The 22,992-nt window shown below is 46.4% G+C and overlaps 1 protein-coding gene across 1 annotated transcript; it reads left to right on the plus strand.

The window, feature by feature from the left end:
* Nucleotides 1-1,141: 1,141 nt before the first annotated feature.
* On the plus strand, nt 1,142-13,585 carry LOC144791532 (small nuclear ribonucleoprotein Sm D3). The gene is made up of 4 exons (XM_078666243.1): nt 1,142-1,269; nt 12,024-12,173; nt 12,659-12,851; nt 13,346-13,585. The coding sequence occupies exons 2-4, from the start codon at nt 12,048-12,050 to the stop codon at nt 13,405-13,407; spliced, it is 381 nt and encodes a 126-aa protein (XP_078522369.1). The 5' UTR covers nt 1,142-1,269; nt 12,024-12,047; the 3' UTR covers nt 13,408-13,585.
* Nucleotides 13,586-22,992: the final 9,407 nt, after the last annotated feature.

Raw genomic sequence — 22,992 nt, forward strand, 5'->3', positions numbered from 1 at the left:
CAAGGTATTTAAAAACTGTGTTGCCACACAAGATGGGAGGGTTTGGAATGTTCGTAGGGTTGCTAGGTGTCCTGTTTCTTCTAACTCTTTTCCATCACCATCACGAGTGCAGATCAATATGCCTCCTCCTGCACATGTCAATGTTTCTCCTCATGTGCAAGTTAATGTACCACTCCAGAGTTTAACTCGTAATGATTTGTCTGTTGCTTCTAGGGTTAAATCTGATGTTAGACCCAAGAAAACTCCTAGCAGGTATCTGTGTTGATTTTTCTTTATTGGGGTAAGATGTGTTGCATTCTTGTTTTTCCACTGCTTGTTTATTTTACTGTGATTACCTCATTGTGCTGGAGCCTGGAATGTATGATGCGTGCCTGCATCTTACATTCTTTGTTCCAGATTCTGTCCCAACGGTTATATTACCTTGTACCTGTTACCTTACGGATGTGCTGTGCTTCCCTCTACTTACTTGAAATAAATTACCTTTTTTTGTACAAAGAAGCTTCTTACTTTTTTACAGACACAAAAATAATATATATGAAACGGATTCTGATGTTCAGAAATTCGGTTTTGTACTAGAAAGAGGCCCTTTCTTTGACTCTGCAGTGATAAGTCACTGTAGACCAGGGAAAATCCAGTATTAGAACATATCTGGGGTGCACACTTTAGGTAGAAAGGACAGTATTATTAAACATGGTATTCTGTATTTACATGCACGTTAAACTAATGAATTGTTTGTGAATAACATTTCAGAGAGGTTCAGCTGAATGTGTTTAGTTTTCTTTCTTAACGAGTCTATCCATCTATCTAGCTATCTATCTCCAAACTTACATATATATAAATATATATATTTGTATATGTGTATATGTGTATATAGCTATACAAAAAACTGGACAGGCCAGATATAGAAAATAGACTAAAAGCTTTTGGCCTACTTATAAGTCTGGTCTGTCCCTGTTTTGGCCTCCCAAAATCTAGTTACCCTTTTACAGATCCTTTCACCACGAACTTGTTGTACGCCTACTATGGATCAATAAAGTTTGTTTTAAAAAATGGAAACGGCTACTGAACTGGGAATGGGTTGTAGTCTCTCTTCCATTTCGTTCTTCTGCTGTCCTTTCTTTCTTTCTATACCCCATTGTATTGAGTGGGAGGCGTGGTTTTTGGACCTTTTACCGGAAGTGCTTGTGTGCGCGCACTGCTTTCTGGGATTTCGAACGACGCCATTAGTTCGTAGAGCGGGAGCCACGCCGGAGAGAAGAAAGACCAACGGTGAGGATGGGCTCGAGGTGGGGGATGTGTGGCGTTGTTTCTCGGGTGGTAGTGGGTTTGGGCTACGCGACATGCCTTCGTTCATTTCCTACTCTGCACATTGCTTGTGGGGCTAGTTGTTACCGTAGAGACGCGGTGCGGTCTGCCGGTACTGCCTTCTGTACTGCAAGAGAAGAGTCTGTTCCTGCTTCGGAAGGGGAGGGTGGTGGCTTGGATACGTAGGCTTCCCTATATGACATCAAGTGTGGATTGGAGGGCTTTGGTGGGTGAGCGGGTACTCCAGTGAAGGGTCCACCATTCCTGCCCGAAGTGGGTTGGTTGTGAGAGAACTCAAATGACGAGTAATCGTCCAGTATAACTTTAAACGTGGACACTCGTCTGTTAGCATAACAAATAATGCTGACGCTTAGTATTCCATGGTGCTAGAACGGCAGCTTTTCTTGCTTCACCGCCTCTTGAACAAAAACCCCACTCTCCCCGGTCTTGAGCAAGCTACTTTCCGTCTCCCATGACCAAACCTTTAATTTGTAATGCCTTTAATTCTCTCCACTACTGTGCGTTCTCCTGTCGAGGATAGTAAAGGTGAGCAATCAAACCTTTCTCCTGGAGAAAGCACGCAAAGATTTGAGACCGTTTCCTTTATTGTCCCACATCTTGGGCAATAAAAGACCAATTATTTTTTACTCGGCGAACTGGCGCAGCCAGCATTTGGATTTATAAAAATAGCATGTTATAGCATCAACTGGGTCTATAGAAGCACCCAGCATAAAGTGCAGCACTTGGGTGACAGGATGCTACAAAGTAAATTGCCATATAATCGTACCTTCTCATGAATGGCTCCTTACAGGATTTGGTACGCCTTGCCCCCAGAAACGGGACTTAATCCATCCGCAGCTTTTTTCATAATAGAAGTTAAATCTATTCTCCTGGCCAAATTCACCGTAATCATTTATACTCTCTTGTAAATATGTGCTGAACTCTAATGTTTACCATTACTTCATTCACCTAATTCATTGTATTTTTACGTTTTTATGTCGATATATCTGCACTGTAAAGCGCTCTGCTACCCCACGGGTCTTGTTCGTGCTATAAAAAAACTGTCATAATAAAATAATGTATGATTTGGTTACTTTAGCTTACTAATAAGTACACAAACTCTAGGCAGAAAACCACAGGCTACTGATCTAAGATACTTCTGACCAATCTGGATGATTAGATGGATCCCTATGGGGCATTACCCAAAGAAGTAAAATGAAGAGGGGGGGGGATGATTCTCCATGCCCACTTAGGCTTCAGTTAGCAGGGCTTTGCTGCCCTGGTAAAGGGGCCTACTACCCTCTGCATATTGGACAGCTGAATCCACTGCACTGAAGCCATGGTGGCACAGTTTTACCATCTATGCGTGGGGGCGTGTAACTCGTTTAATTAAAACCTGTTTCGAGGACCATTTGGTTACTTGAACCCCATTTGATTAAATCTGTCAATGTTGCTTACTTTGTTGTGTCCCTGGTGCCCAACAGTGATGCTTAAATCCACAGCTCAGGTCCCTGCTGCCATGTAATCGCCATAATCATGTGACTTTATCCTACACCCAATCTTGGCATAGTAAGGCAGAAGTGGCCTCCTGGTGTGAATGCAGTACTACATGTGTGGTCTGCTAAGTGATAAAACGGCTTCCACTGATTGATTAGCTTCCATGGGCACACAGTGCGACTGTAGAATACGTTCTGTTACACAGTAAAGCACATCTCAGGACTTTACATATAAAATGGCCTGATATCTTAGAACACCCATCATGCACATGTTCACAGATTGCTTCCCCATTGATTATTCATGTCTTCTGTGGCCTGTGCTTATGTCGTTTGAGTCACATACGTTCAGACTTTTTCTGGCCCTGTTTGCCATGCGGGCTTACAAAATGTATTTGCATGTATGCACATTTATCCTTCTGAACACTAGTTCAGACGAATGAGCTCCCAGTAGTTAGCCAGTTGCTCATTACAGTATGCTACATCACATAGCCAGATCTTGCTTTTTGGAGCCACGCCCTGATCCAACCTCATAGGCCCTGCATCCTTAGCCTGTACTAAACGTGACAACCATGTTTAGTTTTTGGCAGGAGAGTCCTTAGTGTGTCCCAGTAGTGCCACCAAAGGGGTGAGCTCCACCGGTTCTCCAATCATATTGGGTACCATTTCTCATCTCGCTCTAGAACATGGGTACTCACAAACGTTTTCCCAGGGGCCACAAAATATCATCTATGGTGTGACCGAGGGCAGCATTGATGCCAGCAGGGTGGCGGTTGGACGATTTGGCATTTGTACTTTGAATGTAGGGGTAGTAAGGTACATGTAGTGGCTGAATTGCACAATGCAAAACCAGAAAACTGAGGATGAATCCCAGCTTCCCCACTTGACCAATTGTGTGATCCTAATCAATTGTTTTTCTTACTTTGTCACCTTTTCTTTCTCTTGTGTTTGATTTAGTAGAGGAATTTGTCTATTTATAATAGCAACCTTGGCCACCCGGAGGGTGTACATAACAGCTGGCTTGCCTCTATGTTCACTTTTGGCGTTGGTGGAAGCATGGATGTTTCTAAATTCATGTTTGAAATCTCAGTTAAACTCTCATTGCAGTGAGATCATCAAATGTACTTGGGTGAAAAGGTTCTGCGTGTTAATGAACTACACATTTTTGAATTTTGAAGGAATGTGATCATATTTTTAGGTCTTGCCTATGCAGCGCGCATGCGCTGATAGGAGACCTTTAGCCGTCGTTCTGTTCTTTTTCGAAGCACATACTCGTGCTTGTGGCGGCATCCACCTTGCGGGAGCACGCAGGGGCGCGCCACAAGCACGAGTATGTGCTTTGAAAAAGAGAAGACTGTCCCGCTCTCACTCACTTCCTTGCACGGCTCTTCCAGCCTTATCCAGCTCCAATTTACATCCGCTGTACTGTCTGGTGGGCTTTGACTTAGCAGTTCTCTTCCCTGGTGCCAGCTCAGTGCTTCGTTGTGCCCCGATACTTACTCTCCTCACCCCTTCTGTTCACGGAGGTCTCCAGCTGTGTCAGTATTGGCATCCACACACAGAGCATGGCCACTGAATGCTGCTTGTGAATACACCCATCGCTTCAGCATGAATGCTAGGTGCGACAAGCCAGTCTAATTACCCCAAAAGACTGAACACATTTTTCTACAGATTAATGCAGATTAATTTCACGTGGTCAAAAACCACGTTAAATGGAGCAGGCCATGGAACAACATCAATATTTAATCTTTCACCACCCACTTCTCTCCCCCCGCCCATCACTAAGTGCACTGATCCTAATAAAGCAGCAACTGCCCTAGAACATGCAATTACCTCCACCTTAGACTTAATTGCCCCCAAAAAGGTATACAGAGGCTCTTACAAACTCTCTCCATGGTTCACCTCTGACTTAGATAAAACCAAAAAGTCGGCAAGGGCAGCCGAACGTAAATGGCAACATACTAAGGATCAACAGATAGACAAAACTGCACACAGACACTATATGAATGAGATGGCTGCAGCTAAAAGAACATACTTGGGGAACAGGATAAATCTGGCAGCCAACTCGCACAAAGAACTATACAAAATAGTTAAAGATTTTACGAAGCCTCCGGCCTGCCAGCCTCCACCTGTTGAATCCCAGGACTGGGTCAACACCCTCTCATCCTATTTTCAGGATAAAATCAATACTATTCATGAAATCTTCCCCAAGATAACCAATGCAATGGCAACCAACTTACCCCCTAATCAGGCTGATACGTCCCCTCATCCGCGTGCCGCAGTCCTTAAAGAATTCCTACCATTCTCAGAGACTGAAGTAGCTCACTCATTGAACAAAATCAAATCTGGATCGATCCCCCACAGACCCTGCCTCTTGAGTTCTTGCTAAAATTGCACCTGCCATAATTGCCGATCTCACGAAAACCCTCAATCTCTCTCTATCCCACTCCTCTGTCCCTTCTCACTGGAAACAGGCCATTATAATACCCATCCTAAAGAAACCCTCTGCCGACCTCAAACTGCTTTCCAACTACCTCCCTATCACCAATTTTCGGGGGGGAAAATCATGGAATCCCTAATTACAAAGCAACTGTGTAAACACCTAGAGGCCAACCAGCTGCTTGACCCATCTGTCTGGTTTCAGGGCACACCGCTGCCCTGAAACAGCACTGCTTGAGATTGTGGATAATATCTGGTTAACACTCGATGCAGGACAATCCGCCATCCTGGTCTTGCTCGATCTGTCGTCTGCCTTTGACACCATCTCTCACAGCATTCTCTTAGAGCGTCTGCTGGAGATGGGTGTCAAAGGTCCAGCCCTACTCTGGATCAAAAGCTACCTAACTGAACAGCGCTCAAAGGTGCAAATTGGGTCCTTCATCTCTAATAGCCAAGATAACGACAAGGGGGTGCCCTAGGGATCAATTTTGAGCCCCACTTTGTTTAATTTATATGTATTCCCCCTCTAGCACAAGTAATAAGGGCGCACAGCTTTGACACCGTGCCCTATGTGGACGACACACAGCTACTGATCACCCTAGGCCCTGACCCCAACGATACCAAACAGATTCCAAAAGGGCATGATCTCAATTAAGGACTGGGTGACGAATAACTTCTTGATGCTCAATGCTCGTAAAACCAAGATCGTGCTTTTTGGAAATGCCCACAAACACTGGACTGATGAATGGTGGCTCCATCACTAGGACCCTGCCCCCCCCCCTCCCAAGACCTCGGTGCGTAACCTGGGAGTGATATTGATGACAAACTGTCCATGGCCAGCCATGTCAACAAGATAATGCACACAAGCTTCGGGCTGATGCGTAACCTCAAGAACATTTTCAAATGGATACCCCTTTCCTCTCGTATGCCCCTAGTCCAAGGCCTAATCATTAGCCAGTTGGATTACGGTAATGTACTACTTGCATCCATCAATGAGTCTCCTTGCTAAACTCCAGGTCCTACAAAATACCGCAGCCAGAATGGTTCTTGATCTCCCTCCCCATCCGTGCCCAATCTTAGAACTCTTCACTGGCTCCCCATTAGAATGCGCATACACTTTAAAAGTCTGCTGCCTAGTCCACAAAACCATCAATGGACAAGGTCCCAAATACCTAGAGAAGAAACTGGTAAACCATTGTCCGGTCAGAACCCTTCGGTCCGCCAACAAGTCTCTCCTCACCGTTCCCAAAGTTCGCACGGTCAGGAATGGTGATAGGGCCTTCTCCAAATTAGCCCCCGATGCCTGAAATGCCCTCCCCCTAAACATCAGGCCCGAATCCAATCATATGAGATTTCGAAGACTCCTAAAAACATGGCTCTTTTAGCTATCTGGTGTACCGGTTACTCCTTTCTAGCATCTGCAAGCGCTCCGAGACCTACGGGTGATTTACGCGCTATACAAATACAAAATACAAATGCTACTTGTGAATACACCCATCGCTGCAGCATGAATGCTAGGTGTGACAAGCCAGTCTAATTACCCCTAAAGACTGAACACATTTTTCTACAGATTAATGCAGCAGCCACGCTGCTCTTGAACATAGCTTACATACCTTGCCAAAGCCAATAGCTCTGGCAAAAAAACGTACAGGGTCCCAAAGGCGAGAATCTTTTGGCTATGCCAATGCTTGTTTCACGTTTGATGTAAGATGCCTTTAAAAAAGGAAGGTCTCTCTACGTTTGATGTAAGATACCTTTAAAAAATGATGGTCTCTCTAAAGTGGTGGTGCAGGATGCCTTAATTAATTCCATTCTGAATGTTAGTGCTGAGTCAAGTAAACAGTAGACCAGAGCAGTGCTGCTGTTTACCAAAGGGCCGTGTGGAAAGGTCAGGAGGGCTCCAAGTGGCCCCCAGGCTACTTTGAGTATCACTGCTGTAGAAGGTTTTTGCTGGAGGGGACATTTACGCCAAGCACCAAGTCACAGGGTGTCATTCTGCATCTAACACACCTGGGCACATCTCCAAGGCCTAGCTTGTCAGTTGTGTAATAAATTCCATGTAGGAATTTAAAACGTGTAAGTCGAAGCTTATAGTTCGGGTAAAGCTTTCTGTCTGATTGCAACAGTATTCCCATTGTGCACTAGAGATCTCCAATTGTATGTCCTCTTTCCATTCCCGATGGTCCAATGGATGTGGTGTCTGGGCTTTGTCCAGACTCGGGCAGTATATGCGTGACACCAGTCTTTTTGGCAAGGGAGAGGTCCGTACCTGCTCTAGTGTGTTGAAGGTGGGTGGCAGAGCTGGGTATTCGTTTCCGATTCCAGTGCAGGCTGCTCGAAGTCTTTAGTGGAGTATCTAGGGGCCTATACTTATCTCTATGGATAATGTCTGGCAGGTTGAAAGTGTTCCCTGGATAATGGTCCCCAAGGGATGTAAGGTGTATAGTGTCTAGTCTTTGGCATAGGCCTGTGTTCTTGGCAAGTTTAGAACTTGGTGCTGAAGTATTATAGTGCGAAGTCGGGTGCCACTATGGCACCTCTCGCATAAGGCAGCACTAGTATTTCCCAACTCACACGAGGATACTTCATTGCCCATACTAGTAAAGTCGGGGCCGAGCGTAGTGCGCTAAAGACCGCCTCTGTAAGAAGGATTGGTATGTTATTTAATGGATAACGGTATGGAGCAGGAGCAAGCTGTTCTCTTTTGGTAAGCAGTGTTGGCGCCACAGTGTGCTCAAAGTACACATTCCTAGATATTTGACAGGTGTACTTTCTCAGCACAGCGGGTATTCTAAATCTGTCGTCCAGTCCGTCAATGGCATTATGGCCGATTTACCCCAGTTAATGGTGATGCAGGATAATCTGACGAAGCCTAAGAACTCCCTGATTATTGGCGATACATAACAGCTGTCTTTTCATATACAATGTAACATAGTGGGCAAATATCAATAGGTGTTGAGGGGAACATCTGAGCCCTTTCCCCACGTGGTGGTGTCTTAGCCTACCAAATGTGGGCGTCCATTGCCAGGGCAGATAGGATGTGGGCAGCCGTATCTGGTGCTGTAAGCTATGTGTATGGGGTCAGATATCGTTCCATTCTGCCGTAGTCGTGCCATCGGTTCTTCATACTGTAGACAAAACCCCCTATCGCTTTGTTCCCCCAAATCTTGCCCGCTTTAGCACATTGAAAAAGGTAAAGCCACTCGAGTGAATCTAATAGCTCAGTGTCTTCTAGAAAGGCCGCCTCAGTTTATTCACACTATTACATAAAATGTGAGCAGAGTTTTAAGGTTGTGTTGGGTGGATCTTCCCGGCATGAAACTGGACTGGTCTGGGTGGATCAATAGGGCGAGTAATAGTTGTGTTCTGTTTGGTATAAATATTGCTAAGATTTTATTGGCTGTAATAATTAGGGGTGGGGTCTGTAGTCCATCGTTATTGGGGGAGGGGGCTGGTTGCCTGGCTTGAGGAGGGTAATGAGCGCTTCCTGCATGGAGGGGGCAGTTTCCCTGTGTAAAGGCCTCCTCATAGGCTGCCTCTCTTTCTGGCGCTTTAGTGTGCTGAACATCATTTTTGTATGCATGCTAAGTTAAAACCTATTGGCTCTTCCATTGCTTGCTTCGAGAACTCAATCTGATAAACCAGACTGCAATATCCCAGGGTATCTTTCTAATGCAGCCTTTTAGGAGCACACGGACCATGTGATTAGTGTAGTAAAAACTTTAGTTGATGCGTTATATTAAATGTTTTTTAGGCTGCCCCTTGAAGAACCAGCTAATTGTCTTTCTTTGTAGACCCTTTCTCTGCCTTAAAACATTTTTTTCGTTGGTCATTCATTGATTGGGCACTGAGGTGAGCTTGTCAAAACTTGCCTCTACTACCTAGACACCCAGTCGTGTAGTCATACTTGCATTTGGAATGCAATGATATTGTAGCTTTGTGACACAACTGTTGATACAGGGTACTAACCATTAAGTGCTGACTGCCCCATGGCCCTTAAAGAAAAGGCCTCAAACTCAGTCACTCAGACCTAGATAATTATTTCAGAGCTATGTCCTCAGTTAGACAACTCCACATTGTGCTCCTTTGCTTTGAATAGATAAAACACTTCAAACCATAGCACTCTTGAAGTGTCCAAGTAAAATCTCGCACCATATATTTCTATCTCTGCGAAAGTGGTAGTAATCCTTACCAGTTCTAAATGAGATCTGCAGTTGTATAGCAATCCTGCTAATACAGTTCTCATCTGGCAACCATGTTCTTTTCCTCTTGTTTATCCTCCTCCCACTGTGCTCCTTCCCAAGCCCATTGTTCCTTGGCTCCCAACCTGCTCGCCCTTTAACATGTTTTTTTTAAGTGCTCTAGTATACTTTAAATAAAAACATTAACTGATCAGTCTTGGATCAGTAAAACTAGAAAAATGCCTGTGCCATTTTGTAGGTTGTGTGCATGCATGCTGGGGTGCTCCACAGCATGGCTAAAGCATTTGCAATACCAAATGACCACACAATGCTTCAGTTATATTTAAATATTGGCACCTCCTGTCCATTAAAGCTAGGTGGATTGTGAAAGTTTGTTCTGAAAGTGGGTCTCAGTTCTTAAAATCTTGGGATGCACTGATCTTGCTTTGTAGGCTCTGAACTTCCAATTAGTGGGTGACATTTGTATGGGATACATTGTAGTGGCTTCCGTGGTGCACATTTTGCTGACACCCTCGTGACTAATTTTGGCTGAAGTTCTGCTTCGTAGAACAAAAAATGTTGGCGTGCTACATGTGGATCTGCTAACAGTTTGCTGGGTTACGTTGATTTTTAGTGCTAGTTTGTCCTGTATTGGAAGACCAGCACGAGCTGCTCAGTGCGCACCTCAAAAGGGCTTTGCTTCTTTCTGCCTCTCGAGTAGAATTTTTAACTTGAGTGGCAGCTTTCTCAACATGCACAGGTGGTTTCTCAACACGAGTGGTCTCGACTGCATGCATTGATCTAGCTAGAAGGTGATCTAGCGTCAGGATTTTCCTCACTCGCCAACTCATCGTTGGCAAGTGCGAGTGAGCAACAAAAACTCCGGAGTATGGAAAACTCTGCGAGCAGAGTTAATCACCCAGGCCAAATCTTGACAGCTGGTTGTAGTGTAGAATACACATTTTAAATGGGCTTATTTTTAACACATCTTGGGTGATCGCATGTATTCATGACCTTGGCAATGAAAGTTGAGCTCCGTCAGTCATGGTGTTCTTGGGTGTCGCAATTTTGAAGATTATTTTTATTTGAGCCCCTTGCACACCACCGTACCTCTTGACACCCCCTCCCACTAATAGCAATCTGATTATGGTTCATATGAAGAAGGTGCCGTAAAACCAAAGTGCAAGCATTTAATAGCAAGTCTTACATGACTTTTGTCTACTATACAGACCCCCAAGGATATAGCGGCATGGATTAGCACATTTAGCGGCACTAATATGGAAATTTAGCGGCACTTTATTTTACTCATCATTTATTCTCAGCCTTAAATCAATGGAAACTGTTTTAGCAGAGTGTTCCGCTTTGAAATAGGCAACCTGGGATATGGAACTGAGGAAGCGGCCCACATGTGAAGGCTGTTATCCCTTGGAAATGCAATCCTCCATTAGAGTCGGGAAACCCAGCAAATTAGAGAGCCAAAGGGCTGACATGGCTCTAAGAACCCTAACGCGATGCGCTGTCTTCGGTGTGATGTCCGTGGGTGGCTAGAAAGGTGCTTTTGCCGGGCAGTGTGAATGTGGAGGAGGTGTGAAGGACAAGTGCACAAATGATGACTAAAACATATAGGCAGCTACACAGCTCCAGCCTAATGAGACAGCAGTGTGTTGTGACCGTACCCCAAACAGGGGGTAATAATCAGGGAAGGCCCAGTAATTCTCATGGCAACATTCACAAGCTAGTGATGCTTTCAAATGATGCCCAATGGGCTAGAATGGACGTTGGGTCATGATCAGTATCCAGACACCATTTTTAAAGGCAGGGATACTGGCCACTGCAGAAGAAAATACACTTCATGAGCGAGGAAACCAGTAGAAGAGGTGTGAAGCTTTGCAAGCTGAGCAAAAACTACAGTCATGAAAAGGCCCAGATCTCACCTACTCCTGCAAGTAGGAAGGGAAACATTTGAACAGGGGTTCACACTCCATGCCCATCTCATGCTCCAGAAGGTGGCAGATTCAGGTTGGGCAATCCATAGGCAGGCCATAGTGCAGACCACTGCACTTAGAACGGTGAGAAACAAAGCGCCTGGTAGATTTCTTCCCTGACAGTACAAGCATGAAACAGCCCCTCACGCGTTACCATTCTTTCTTTCAGCCCCCGCCCTTCCCAAGGCTAACCAAATGCTTTTTCTCAGATCCCAGAGAACTTTGCTATTTGTACGTCAACACCAGGAAGCTTCCCCGTGCCCTTTAAACATTTCAGAGCAAAATTAGTTTCTATTATACCATGTACAAGAACCTTTTTTTGAGCGACGCTGCCACATGTCCACTTCGATTTCGCGGGCACTTTGTAAAAATTGTGGAATTTTTTTACAAAAGTGCCGATTTCGCCTAAAACTGTGACATCCTGGAGGGTCTGATTACAAAATCATTCTTGATGGCAATGTGTGAGGAAACCTCTGGGGGAAGTGCAGAGCTTTAGCTACATGTCTTAATATGCATTGTGTGAGGAGCATTAGTAAAGTGATGCTGTGTTCATTTCTCTTGGTTCTTGCGGAGGAAGAGGAGGCTCTAACCTGCATGACTTTTGCCTTTTTCCATTTTAGGTTTTGAATCTAATCTCTGCAGATATGTCTATTGGTGTTCCCATCAAAGTGCTGCATGAAGCAGAAGGCCACGTCATCACATGCGAGACCAATACCGGGGAGGTGTACCGCGGCAAACTCATTGAGGCAGAGGACAACATGAACTGCCAGGTATGGATAGGTCCCGATGGTGTGCCTCTCCTGCGTATCTTTGGTATGCATGGATAGAGTCCTCCTTGAATGTTGCTTGCTGTCTTTTACCATTTGAATCCTTTTTGCCGGGGTGTGGAATTTATTAAAATATCTACTTGTCCATGGGAGAGGTTGCTTCATAAATCTACTTGTCCTCATAACAAAATCCACTTGTCCCTTTTTGTGCCATGTAGTATTGTGACAAATGATGGTAGCAATGTCATAAGTGCTCTGATAATAGCGTCTCTGATTATGCTAGGGCTCATATTAGAGTAGGGTTTGCATACTAGCATTTCCCTTATGTAGCCACCTTTACACAGATCTACATACCTGGGATGGGGGTAGCGTTAAGCAATGGTTCCAGAGTTTGAATGCTCTTTTGAGTCTGTGCACACCTACTTCCTTAACTTACTTGGGTCTCTACATCTGGGAATGTCTTCTAATATTCTTTTCTTGCTTTCCAGATGTCCAATATTACAGTTACATACAGAGATGGCAGAGTAGCACAGCTTGAACAGGTCTACATTCGTGGCAGCAAAATTCGGTTCTTGATTCTACCAGACATGTTAAAAAATGCGCCCATGTTAAAGAGCATGAAAAACAAAAACCAGGGCTCTGGTGCGGGGAGAGGGAAGGCTGCCATCCTCAAAGCCCAAGGTGAGTGCTTTCTGTACAGTGGATAATTTGGGTGCGTCAGTAGAAATCTTGTTAGCTTGGTCTGTCCACTCTTAAAAGCTTTTCCAGAATTCTCTCCTGGTTAGTGGCAGTTTGCAGAGCCTTGCTACTAGCAAATATTTATATGCACAAGTGAATTATTGATACTGAGGTGCAACAGTTGGTATTTGTGATGTGCTTGGTAGTACAGAAAGGTAAAGACTGGGAGAGCCGACACTAGGCTACAAGAATTGCCACCCTGCTTGGTGTCTGAGGAAACGCTGTGTGAAATCTCCCTGGTTTGGACAAGAATCTCGTAACGTGGTCCGTTTTAAGAGTAGCTCTGCAAGTAGAAGTCTAGAGTTGCTTCAGCTTGTGCCCGAGCCTTTTTCACAAGTGTAATGTACTGATGTCTGCTTCGCGTTCTGGTTTGTTGAATTGTTTTTCATTTGTCTGTTATGTTGAACTGACGCTTAGTTACCTTTTTGCTCTTTCAGTGGCCGCACGAGGAAGAGGTCGTGGAATGGGAAGAGGAAATATTTTCCAGAAACGACGATAACTTATTCCGTTGCAGACTTTTTTTATATAAATTGTTTAGGGTTTTTGTTTACTAAATTGCTCTTTGAATGAGAAGGAAAGTTTTCAAGAATCGGTTTTTTTTTAAATGCAAGTTTTATTTTGTGAACTGTTCACTAAACGTGTCCATGGGTTTTGATTTAATAAATCTGTTTCCCTAAGCAAGGAGCATATAGTATTTTTTTGTTAGCAACCACCAAACATTTTTGCACGTTACATCCAAATAAATCTTGCCAGAACTGTTTAAATTGTCCTAGTGAAGGTAAGTGTAGACCATCTGAAACCGAAGCCGGCGAGCTGGGCTTGTTCAGAGTAAGCCCCAACTCCAGAACTGATTTTCTGCTGACCTGGCGGGGCTGAAGAGCAAGTTCAGGGGCCAGATCTGTGATTGAACTTTGACCCTTAGGGGGAAGTGGTTACTTGGAAGCCCAGACAAATAATACACTGGCTTTTATAGTTGAAGCCGTTTGAGCTAATTGCTAGTTGATCTTGGTCCTGTTAAGTTCTGAACAGCTTGTTTTATTTCAGTAAAGCTATAGCTCTTCACCAGGAAGTCACCTCACGGGGTTGGTGAGGAGGGGTGTTATGATTGCTGGCAATTGTGCAACAAGCATTGGCAAAGCCAACAGGTTTCATCTTTAAGACTATTGGCTCTTCCATTGCCTTTTGTTCATGCTGCACAGCATGCGAATTGTGGATAATGATTTGTAGCCATGCTGTATAGCAGCGTGATTAAATGTAATAAAGGACTAAGATGCGTCCAGTGCTTATGCGCTTTTAAAATTTAAGTGCTTTAGTCCTGGCTGGGTCGTAGTGATTTTTAGGTCTCGCCTAGCGAAAGCTGCTCTTGTGAGTACCCTTTGGAATAGATTCTGCAGAGGGCTTTTATGCACACGTCTGCATGGACAAACATCGCTGCTGTTGCTATTTGTCCATAGCAAACAGCATGCGCATGTCTGTAGGGCCTCTGGACAGCCCAACAACACCATTTTGCAGGTTGGTGTCATAGCAACGGAAATGCTGTTTCCTGTATGGTATGGAACTTGTTTAAGGAGCTTGGAGGGGGCAAAGCGAGAGACATGGGACGGACAGAACCGCGCAATTCCAGATTCTAAACTTTTCAAGGTGCTCCAAGCAATTCTGTGCTGTCTGAGCTTTATTTGACAGCGCTTTGAGCCTCAGTGAACTTCAATGCGAGCCCCTTTCAGGTAAAGCTTCAAGCTTTTATCCAATGCGATGTTTCGCTTTAGGTTTATAGTGTCTTACAGCCCGCTTCAAATCGCTCCAAATCTTTACCAGATAATTAGGACCTGGAGCACGGGTACACTGAATTGCCTAAGATCACACACGCATGTCTACAGCTGCAGATTCATCTCGGGTCACCTTATTTCGCTGTATAAAACATCAGGCACTGTTAAATTAATACAGGAACCAGCACATGTTTGCTTAAAGACAGGAGAACATTTGATTTCAGTTTCTGCAAACGGCTTAAGACAAAGGATGCAGCAGGCACCAAGCTGGGTTTGAAGGGTAAAGACAAAAAAAGGCTACAGGAGTCATGGTCATCTGTCAATAAAGCGCAATAATCTAGCGGGGTTTGCTTTGGAAAAAAAGTTGATTACAAGATTGTCAGGTTGGGATGCTTGCTTAACTTGAGTTTTTATCAATATAAAATAAGATATGCAATTATTAACAGGATAAGAGGGACAGGCAAATCAATGGCATTTGTACATACATACACACTGACTAACGTATTTATTGTTAGAGATAGAGTAATATAACCACTGTATTAAACAATCCCCACGCAAGAAAGAACACTAAGCTAACTAAACATTTCGAAAAGATTTCACCTAGATGGCTTCTGGAACTTTTCTATCAATTCTATTAGTTAAATCACTAGAATTCAAAGCCAGTATGCAGCAAGAAAGTCAACTGCATTGAAATGGGAATTTACTGCTCTGATCCGGTGTTGGAGGGATATGACGAGTCCTTTCATGGTTAGATAAGGTGCGCCTACAGTCCTAAATAATACTTAGGTAGCCTACTGGACAATACAAATTAAAAATTGCATGACAAAAGTTGACTTGTTAAGAGAATGCCCGGAAGTGGCTACATAAACTGACAACTACCAAAGTATCGATCCGCAAAGTGTAACTAAAGCATCGACATATCAGAAAGCGAAAGGAAACAGTTTAAAGGCAGGGTCAGGTTTAAAAAGATAACTCAGCTACATGAGGTTAAATAAATTAGTGCAGCTGGCACCCAAATTATTCTCTAACCCGACGTGCTTATATCGTTGTTCTTAATCAACCAGCAAATTAGTTGTCCATGGGGTCAAACGCAGCTAAAAACAAGCATTAAAAATGCAATAGGTCTCGCCTTTGAATAAGTTAAAGCCATTTGCTTTGCTATACCATTAGCAAAGCAAATGGCTTTAACTTGATAAAAGGCGAGACCTATTGCATTTTCAATGCTTGTTTTTTAATGCAATTTAGCCACACTACAAAGCATTCATGCTTCCGTACAGCAGCGCTACAAAGCATTGCCAAAGCCAACAGTTCTTATAGACCAGACCTGTTTACTTTGCCAATGCTCGTTACGGCACTGGGTTGCTGCGCCACACTGACCAGCTGTGACAAACTGATGTGGACACATGTCCAACAAAGATGGTAAGAGCTGCAAAGAAAGCGGGTGAGAGTGACCGGCTATAGTGAAAATAGATATATCTTCATAGACGTACGATCGATGTACGTAGACCGCTAGACATGGGCATAGCTAGGTGGGCGATCAGTAGAGGGATCCATAAATATGCAGACAGACGGGGATTGACGGACCAAAATTAGATCAATAGACCTACATACATCAGTGCTTTGTTTTGTAAAGCGCTGCCTGTTATGTTACACCATAGGTCTTCAAACTGTGGGGGCAGCATCCCCTCAGAGGGGGGTGGGGGGGCCGCGCACTCCACCCTACCACTTCACCTTTAATTATTGCTTCTAGGCGCCAACGCTTATTATGCTGGAAGGGCTTCAGCCCCTCCTTCGTGTCTCAGCCTTGGCTGCTGCTGCTGGGGGGTTGGCTGGGCAGTGTCTGGAGTCTAATCTCCAGCACGCCCGAGTTTTTCACAGGTCTTTCACAAGACCATGTGCATATTTACATAATATTGTAAACTTGTTTTCTGGTTTCAGTACCCCCCTGGGCCCCCATTCTGCTATTACTTACGTTTGACAGCAGGGCGGACTTCGGATGCAGAGCCATTGTGCGCATCAGTTTTTTACAAGGAAATGGCAAATGTGAGTCTTTGAAATCCACTGCTCTCCTTATTTTTTTTTGTTTTAATACTTTTTATTGCAGTTTCGGGTACACAGTGTTCACATGTTGAATTTGAGCGACATATTAGAAAGTGGACATTATCAAAGGCTAGAGCTGGGAGAGGATGGGGCTGCACTTTGACCTACCAGCAGCCAGCTTAATCAGCAATCTTTTGAGACACCGAAAGAGCAAGGATTGGTCTCAGGTAGCAGCTATGTGAAATCGTCTCACCTCAATGCAACAGAATGTCCAAAAATGTATTGCTCACTAAATTTGTGAAACTGCAAAATACGGTGAAGGTTTAAAAAAAAAAAAACACTGAAAATTATCAAGGAATGGGGACGCAGAGCAGAAACAATGGTGGTGTATAGAAAGAGGGGGCTGAATAGAGCAGAGTAAAGGTGCAATTAGAGCGAAATAGAAAAGAAAGGAGGGGAATGGGGCAGAAAAAGAACAAGAGGAAGGGGAGAGAAGGTAAGAGGGTGACAGTGAGTTAGGAGGTGAAGCATTAAGGGAGGTTAAATGGATTGGAGAAAAGAGTGATCAAGGGCACAAAGGGAGTGAGGTGAATATGTGTAAATTGTAAGACGGAGAGAGGGTTAAGGCAGTAACAAAATATTAAGACCATGGAGGGAGCCCAAAAGAGTGTGAGAAAGTGAGAAAGAAACAGCAAAAGAACAAAAGCGATAGACTGTAGAAGAGAAGAAAGGGTGTGCGAAAAGTAGGAGGCAGAAGGGAAAGACGAAAGAGATAGGGGAAAATAGTAAAACATATGGGAGGAGAAACAATGATGGGTGTAAAAACCTTAGTTTGAAATTACAGAAATGTTGGACTTCATAATTATTCCCCAGCTTCTGAAAATACAACAATTCTGCTGGAGTGGAAAACAAATTGCACATTTCTATAGATTACACAGGTCTGCCATTTGTCTAGAATTCAGACAGGCCAGAGACCTTTACATAACCATTCAAACAATCAGGAAGCATAGACGTGGATCCACTAGTGAGTCAATTGAAAGGCACTGTACAGGACCTGGAACAGATAGAATGTAAGTTGTTGGACCTGGGGGTTCCAGATCACATAGGGTAGCCTGGCACAGAGTAGGAAGGTCTAATCCAAAAGCATCAAGGTTAAGCTTGCGTCACACCATTCAGTAACAGTGTTCATCCACTAGAAAATAAGGACACTACACCAGTCTTAGAAAAATACGGGCTGTTTTTATAAAAGAGTCACTTTGATGTATTTCTTTCTGTTACTTAGCAGTCTTTAGTTACAGTCTAACACAGTCCATAAAATTGCTCTACCTTTGACTGTTACCATTTACACATTTACATTTAACATTTTCCTTGTACAGTTCTCACGCCAATGGAAGGAGCCCCGCAATGTTTCCCGTATTTAGGCAGTGTAGAATATTCCGCTAAAGTTGGAGAACACAACAATATTCAAAGCCCCTCTCTAATAAGGCAAGGCTATACATTACCCTTAGGGTCTCAATGTTACCATTGGCATGCAGTTACAGGTTCCAACAACAGTTTCATTATTAACACATTACTTCCATTGTTCAAGCAGTTGTTTACCTAAATAAAGACAGGCAGGTTATTTCTGTTATTTTGTTTACACTACATAGACGGCTCATGACTCATATAATTATGTCAGTTTTCCACAGACTGCGCTGTCCCTAGTATACCTCTATTGACCAGGAGAGAATATCTTAAGCCTAGCGTCGCGCACTGATGCCGCACTGTTCCAGGCGCAGTCTATTCAGAGGAGCGATTTTCCCAAGGCCTGCGGGTAACTTCCCAGTCCCCTCACGGGAAGCAACAGTTAATTATTCTCTAGCTGTTCCTCCAGGGAAGTAGTCACAACTCTCTCCTCAGGACTCACCCTAAAGAACAGTCACGAGTCCCACTCCTCCCACCACATACTTACCGGATGGCACCAGAACTCAGTCCCGGCCTGCTCACCGCCTCCGATCTTGGTTCAGCAGTAGGGGGGGGGGGTGATTCCGGCCCCAGCGCGGCAACCTTAAGGCAGCTGACTGGGCTGAACTTGAGCGATGGTTCCTTCGGCGCTCCACTCTGTCAGCGTCGGAGGGGCGGCTCTAACACGCAGGCGCAGGGGATTAGTGGCTCCTTTTCCGACCCTGCTCGAACGCGGCAGATCTCGGATTACTGCTCCGCCCCTCACAAAGAGTAGCTTCCGCCTCCCGGGCCTGCGCAGTACTGCGGCTGCCCAATTCTCCTTCAGGGATCAGCGTCTGCCTCACAAGCTTGTGCAGTATCGCGACTACCCCGGTCTGGGGAATTCACACTCCACCTCTCCACAGCGCCGCCACGCCTCCTGGAATCACCGAGTCAATTTCTTCCACCAAGCCTGATTTGGGAGGAAGCACTCCCGCGTTGGCGCTACTGACCCCAGGTGAGAAGAGGAAGGTGGTATCAGATCGGCTTTTCTATCCACTCTCCTTCCGTGGCCGTTCCCTCATGGTAACTAGTAGGAGTTTTCTCTCTGGACACCAGGAGCAGAACTACTACCCAGATCGGTCTCCTAAGATCGATCTCTTGGAACTGGGTGGTTCACCTGTCCAGGGTCAACAGGAACCCAACTTGGCATGGTCAGGTCTGCAGAAGGGGGGGAAATAAAGGTGGTGAAGCAGTAAGGAAGCAATCCCTCTGAATATCCTACCAACCCCCTCCTAGCGCCACAGCCTGTACTCCCGCTGACTCTCTCACTGATTGACAAAATGGTCGCCCAACAGTTGGCCTTTTATATAGGCAGGCCTCAGGCTACTAAAACCAGCTAGAAGGTTCTGGAGCATCCCTAAGCTATCCTATGGGTCCATCTACTGGGGTGGCAGTTGTGGCAGTTACTAGCCACCATTTTGTGGCACCTAGGCCTCAGGAAAAAGACTATGAGGGCAAAGAGCACCTAACGCCTAGGTCAACACCTGAAAAGTCCAGTGAACATAAAAGAAAAAAGAAAAAGATTGAGGGGCAAAAAGGGGACATAAATAAATAGGAGGGACCACCCAAAGGGCTGACAGGTCTAACACGCGTCCCCCCCCCAGCTGAAAGTGGGGAGAGCTACCCAACCCCTTGGGAGTCCTCATCACTAAGGCGGATATACCTAGAGAGACCGTCGGCATTGGCGTGGTCCACTCCAGGCCGATGTTCCACCCGGAAGTCCATTCCCTGTAGTGAGATGGACCATCTCAACAGCTTGGGATTCTCCCCCTTCATTTGCATCAGCCAACGAAGGGGTCGGTGGTCGGTCTGAACCAGGAAGTGCGAGCCAAACAGGTATGGCCGCAACTTCTTCAGAGCCCAAACCACTGCAAAGGCTTCTGTAGTAGGGGATCTCTGTGTATAGTCATAATCTAGTGAATAGTCCCGCCCATGTGCGTGGACCCCGGAGCAATCAAGATAATCTCTTACAGTGTCGAAAAATGCAGAACTGCACAGACACTTAAGAGAGAATTTAAAGACAGATAATGCAGCCTAAAAAGGCTACACTGTCCAGTACTTCAACTAGAAATTCCACCACAAAAATCCACAAAACAGCAAAGCCTGTACAGATTTCCCTTGCTTTAACAGCAAAATCCCTCAGGAATGATAGAGAGAAGAACCTGGACAGACATGCCCCATAGGCTGCCATTATGTGGCTCAGAACAGGATACTGTGCCTTTAAGAGAACTTTCCAGAACTTCACAGTATCCCAGAATGCCCTGCAGGTCCCAGTTACTTTCAGTTCTTTTTTCCGGCTCCTGCAAGCAGGACCCTGGAGCATTGAGCTCTCCCTTTTCAAGGGTTTATTGGTGTTTTTTCACTGTAAATTCGATTCGAGTACTTTCTAAGTACTTTTAGGCTTTTCTTCTTGGTGTTTTGCACTCTTTTGATGTCAAATATGCCTGCATTATTTGACAAATGCCCGGAGTGCTCCAGGAAGAAGGCAAAGTCAGACCCTCATGAGGTGTGTATCCTCTGCCTGCCCTCTTCCCATATTCCAGAGGAGTGTGAGATCTGTCAAGGCTTCTCTGGCAGGACCCTGAAGGACAGAATGAAGATAAGGCTTCAGGGCCTCGAGGAAAGGAGGCTGAAGGCGCAAGGTGGGTCTGGAAGGGCTTCATCTGCCCATGCTGAGGCCTCTGGGGGGCTCCCCAGGGGCAGGAAGTCCAGCAAACGTCCACATTCTCCGTCTGGGTCAGTAGCACTGACCACGTCGTCGAGAGGGAGGTCCACGGCCAGCTCCCGGTCTTCCCAGGGCTCTGGGTCGAGAAAACGTCGACGTCGAGGGACTTGCACAGGCCGCCGTCGAACCCAGTGACGATTTCTTCGTCGTCGTCTTCGACGTCGAGTGATCGGCGTCGACGGGCCCGGCGTCGGCGCTTGCCGTCGAGGCGATACCGCCGATCGCCGTCAACGGACAGGACATTGTCGTCGTCGAGGGGATCCTCGTCGTCGAGGCCGCCGTCGAAACGGAAGAGGTCGCCGTCGAGGCAGAAGAGATCTCCGGCGAGGATGAAGTCGCCGTCGAGGCGGTCGCCGTCGAGGCGGACGCCGTCGAGGCGGACACGGTCGCCGTCGAGGCGGTCGAGGTCGCCGTCGAGGCACACGAGATCGCCGTCAAGGCATAAAGGATCGTCGTCGAGATGGTCGGGCTCGACGTCGAGGCATGGAGGCCGTTCGACGCCGAAGCATAGAAGACGGTCGACGCCGAAGGGGCGCTCGACGTCGAGGGACATACGTTCGACACCTGGTCGCCGTTCTTCGGCGTCGAGGGGTCGTGCTGACAGGCCTAGGACTGTGGGGGGCTCCCCTCAGTCAGGGAAGGATGGCGGGTCACTGGGATCGGTGCACGCGGAGGTGTATGCCCCAAAGAAGGCTGTTCCGCCTCCTCCTCCGTTGCCAAGAGGTCTCCCTCCGAGGGCTCCAACCCCTCCTCCATTGCCTCCTCTGCCTCCACTTCCAACAGGCCCTAGGACCCCTGTGCCGAGGTCGGTCTCGTTGCCCAGGCTGCCAACACCTCCCAAGAAGACTCCTAAGTCTAAGGAACCACTCGGGCCCAAGACGTCCGCCCCGGGGAAACCGGCTGAACGCCCCAGACCTAGGAGGTCGAGGTCGCGCTCCAGGCGGAGAGACAGGTCGAGGAGCAGACACAGGTCCTCCACCAGATCTAGACATCACCACAGGAGGCATGGGTCCAGATCCCGTACAGCATCATCTAGGACCCGTTCCTATTCGCCTACTCTATCGGATTCTCCGGAGACAAGGGTGTCCCCGGTCGACGACATTGGCACGTTCCAGGAGGTGCTCCTGCGGGGGGTTGCGAAGTTGGGTATCACGGTGACGGCACCTACACCTACGACGTCCGTGATATTCGAGACACTTCACAAGAAGCACCTGTCTCGCTCTCTTCTGCCGTTGGTCCCAGGACTGGTCGAACCGGCGGAAGCGCTGTTCCTTACACCGGCGGTGGTGAAGGCTGCTCCCTCAAGACTCCTGAAAAAGTACCGAGCTCCTGACTCGGACCCGGCCTTCCTCCGTGTGGACCCGATGCCTGACTCGGTGATAGTGATGGTGGCCAGGAAGTTACATTCTACCTCCCCGTCCTCCACAGTGCCACCGGATAAAGAGAGCTGCTGGATTGATTCGGCTGGTAGGAAAGACTGTGGGACTTCTTCCACCACTATGAAAGCCTCCAGCGATTCGACTTTGCTAGGGCGGTACAACCGTGCGCTATGGGACTCCTGGACCAGTTTGCGGACCTTGTGCCACGCGACAGGAGGGAGGACTTCCTGGAAATGGTCTCGGAAGGGATGCTGGTTTCCAACCAGGCCATCAGTGCCGCTGCGGACATAGCGCTGTTGGCCGCACATGGCTACTGTCACGGGGTCAACCAGCGCCGCCATGCTTGGCTCAGGCTTACGTCACTCAAGCCTGAGGAAGAACAAGGTGTTTGTCTACCCGTACCTGGACGATTGGTTGATCAAGGCCTCCTCCTTCTCGGAAGCTCAAGCACACTTCCAGAAGACGTGCGTTCTGTTGAACAAGCTGGGGTTGCACATCAACATGTCCAAGTCTGTTCCGACTCCGGTCCAGTGCATTCAGTACTTGGGAGCCTCCATCGATACGCTGTCAGCAAGCGTGTCTCCTTCGGAGGAGCGACGATTATCACTCCTTCGGAAGGCTCAGGCTCTCATGTCCACTCCATCTACGACAGTAAGGACGGTGTCTTCTCTACTGGGATCGATGGCCTC

Source organism: Lissotriton helveticus, chromosome 11 (genome assembly GCF_964261635.1).
Source record: "Lissotriton helveticus chromosome 11, aLisHel1.1, whole genome shotgun sequence".
In the NCBI taxonomy this organism is placed as follows: domain Eukaryota; kingdom Metazoa; phylum Chordata; class Amphibia; order Caudata; family Salamandridae; genus Lissotriton; species Lissotriton helveticus.

Excerpts from the sequence above, each read along its gene's own strand:
- LOC144791532 (XM_078666243.1), top strand. The coding sequence starts at position 12,048 with ATGTCTATTGGTGTTCCCATCAAAGTGCTGCATGAAGCAGAAGGCCAC. Across the intron at positions 12,174-12,658 it reads AGGACAACATGAACTGCCAG|ATGTCCAATATTACAGTTAC; the intron begins GTATGGATAGGT and ends CTTGCTTTCCAG. Across the intron at positions 12,852-13,345 it reads TGCCATCCTCAAAGCCCAAG|TGGCCGCACGAGGAAGAGGT; the intron begins GTGAGTGCTTTC and ends TTGCTCTTTCAG.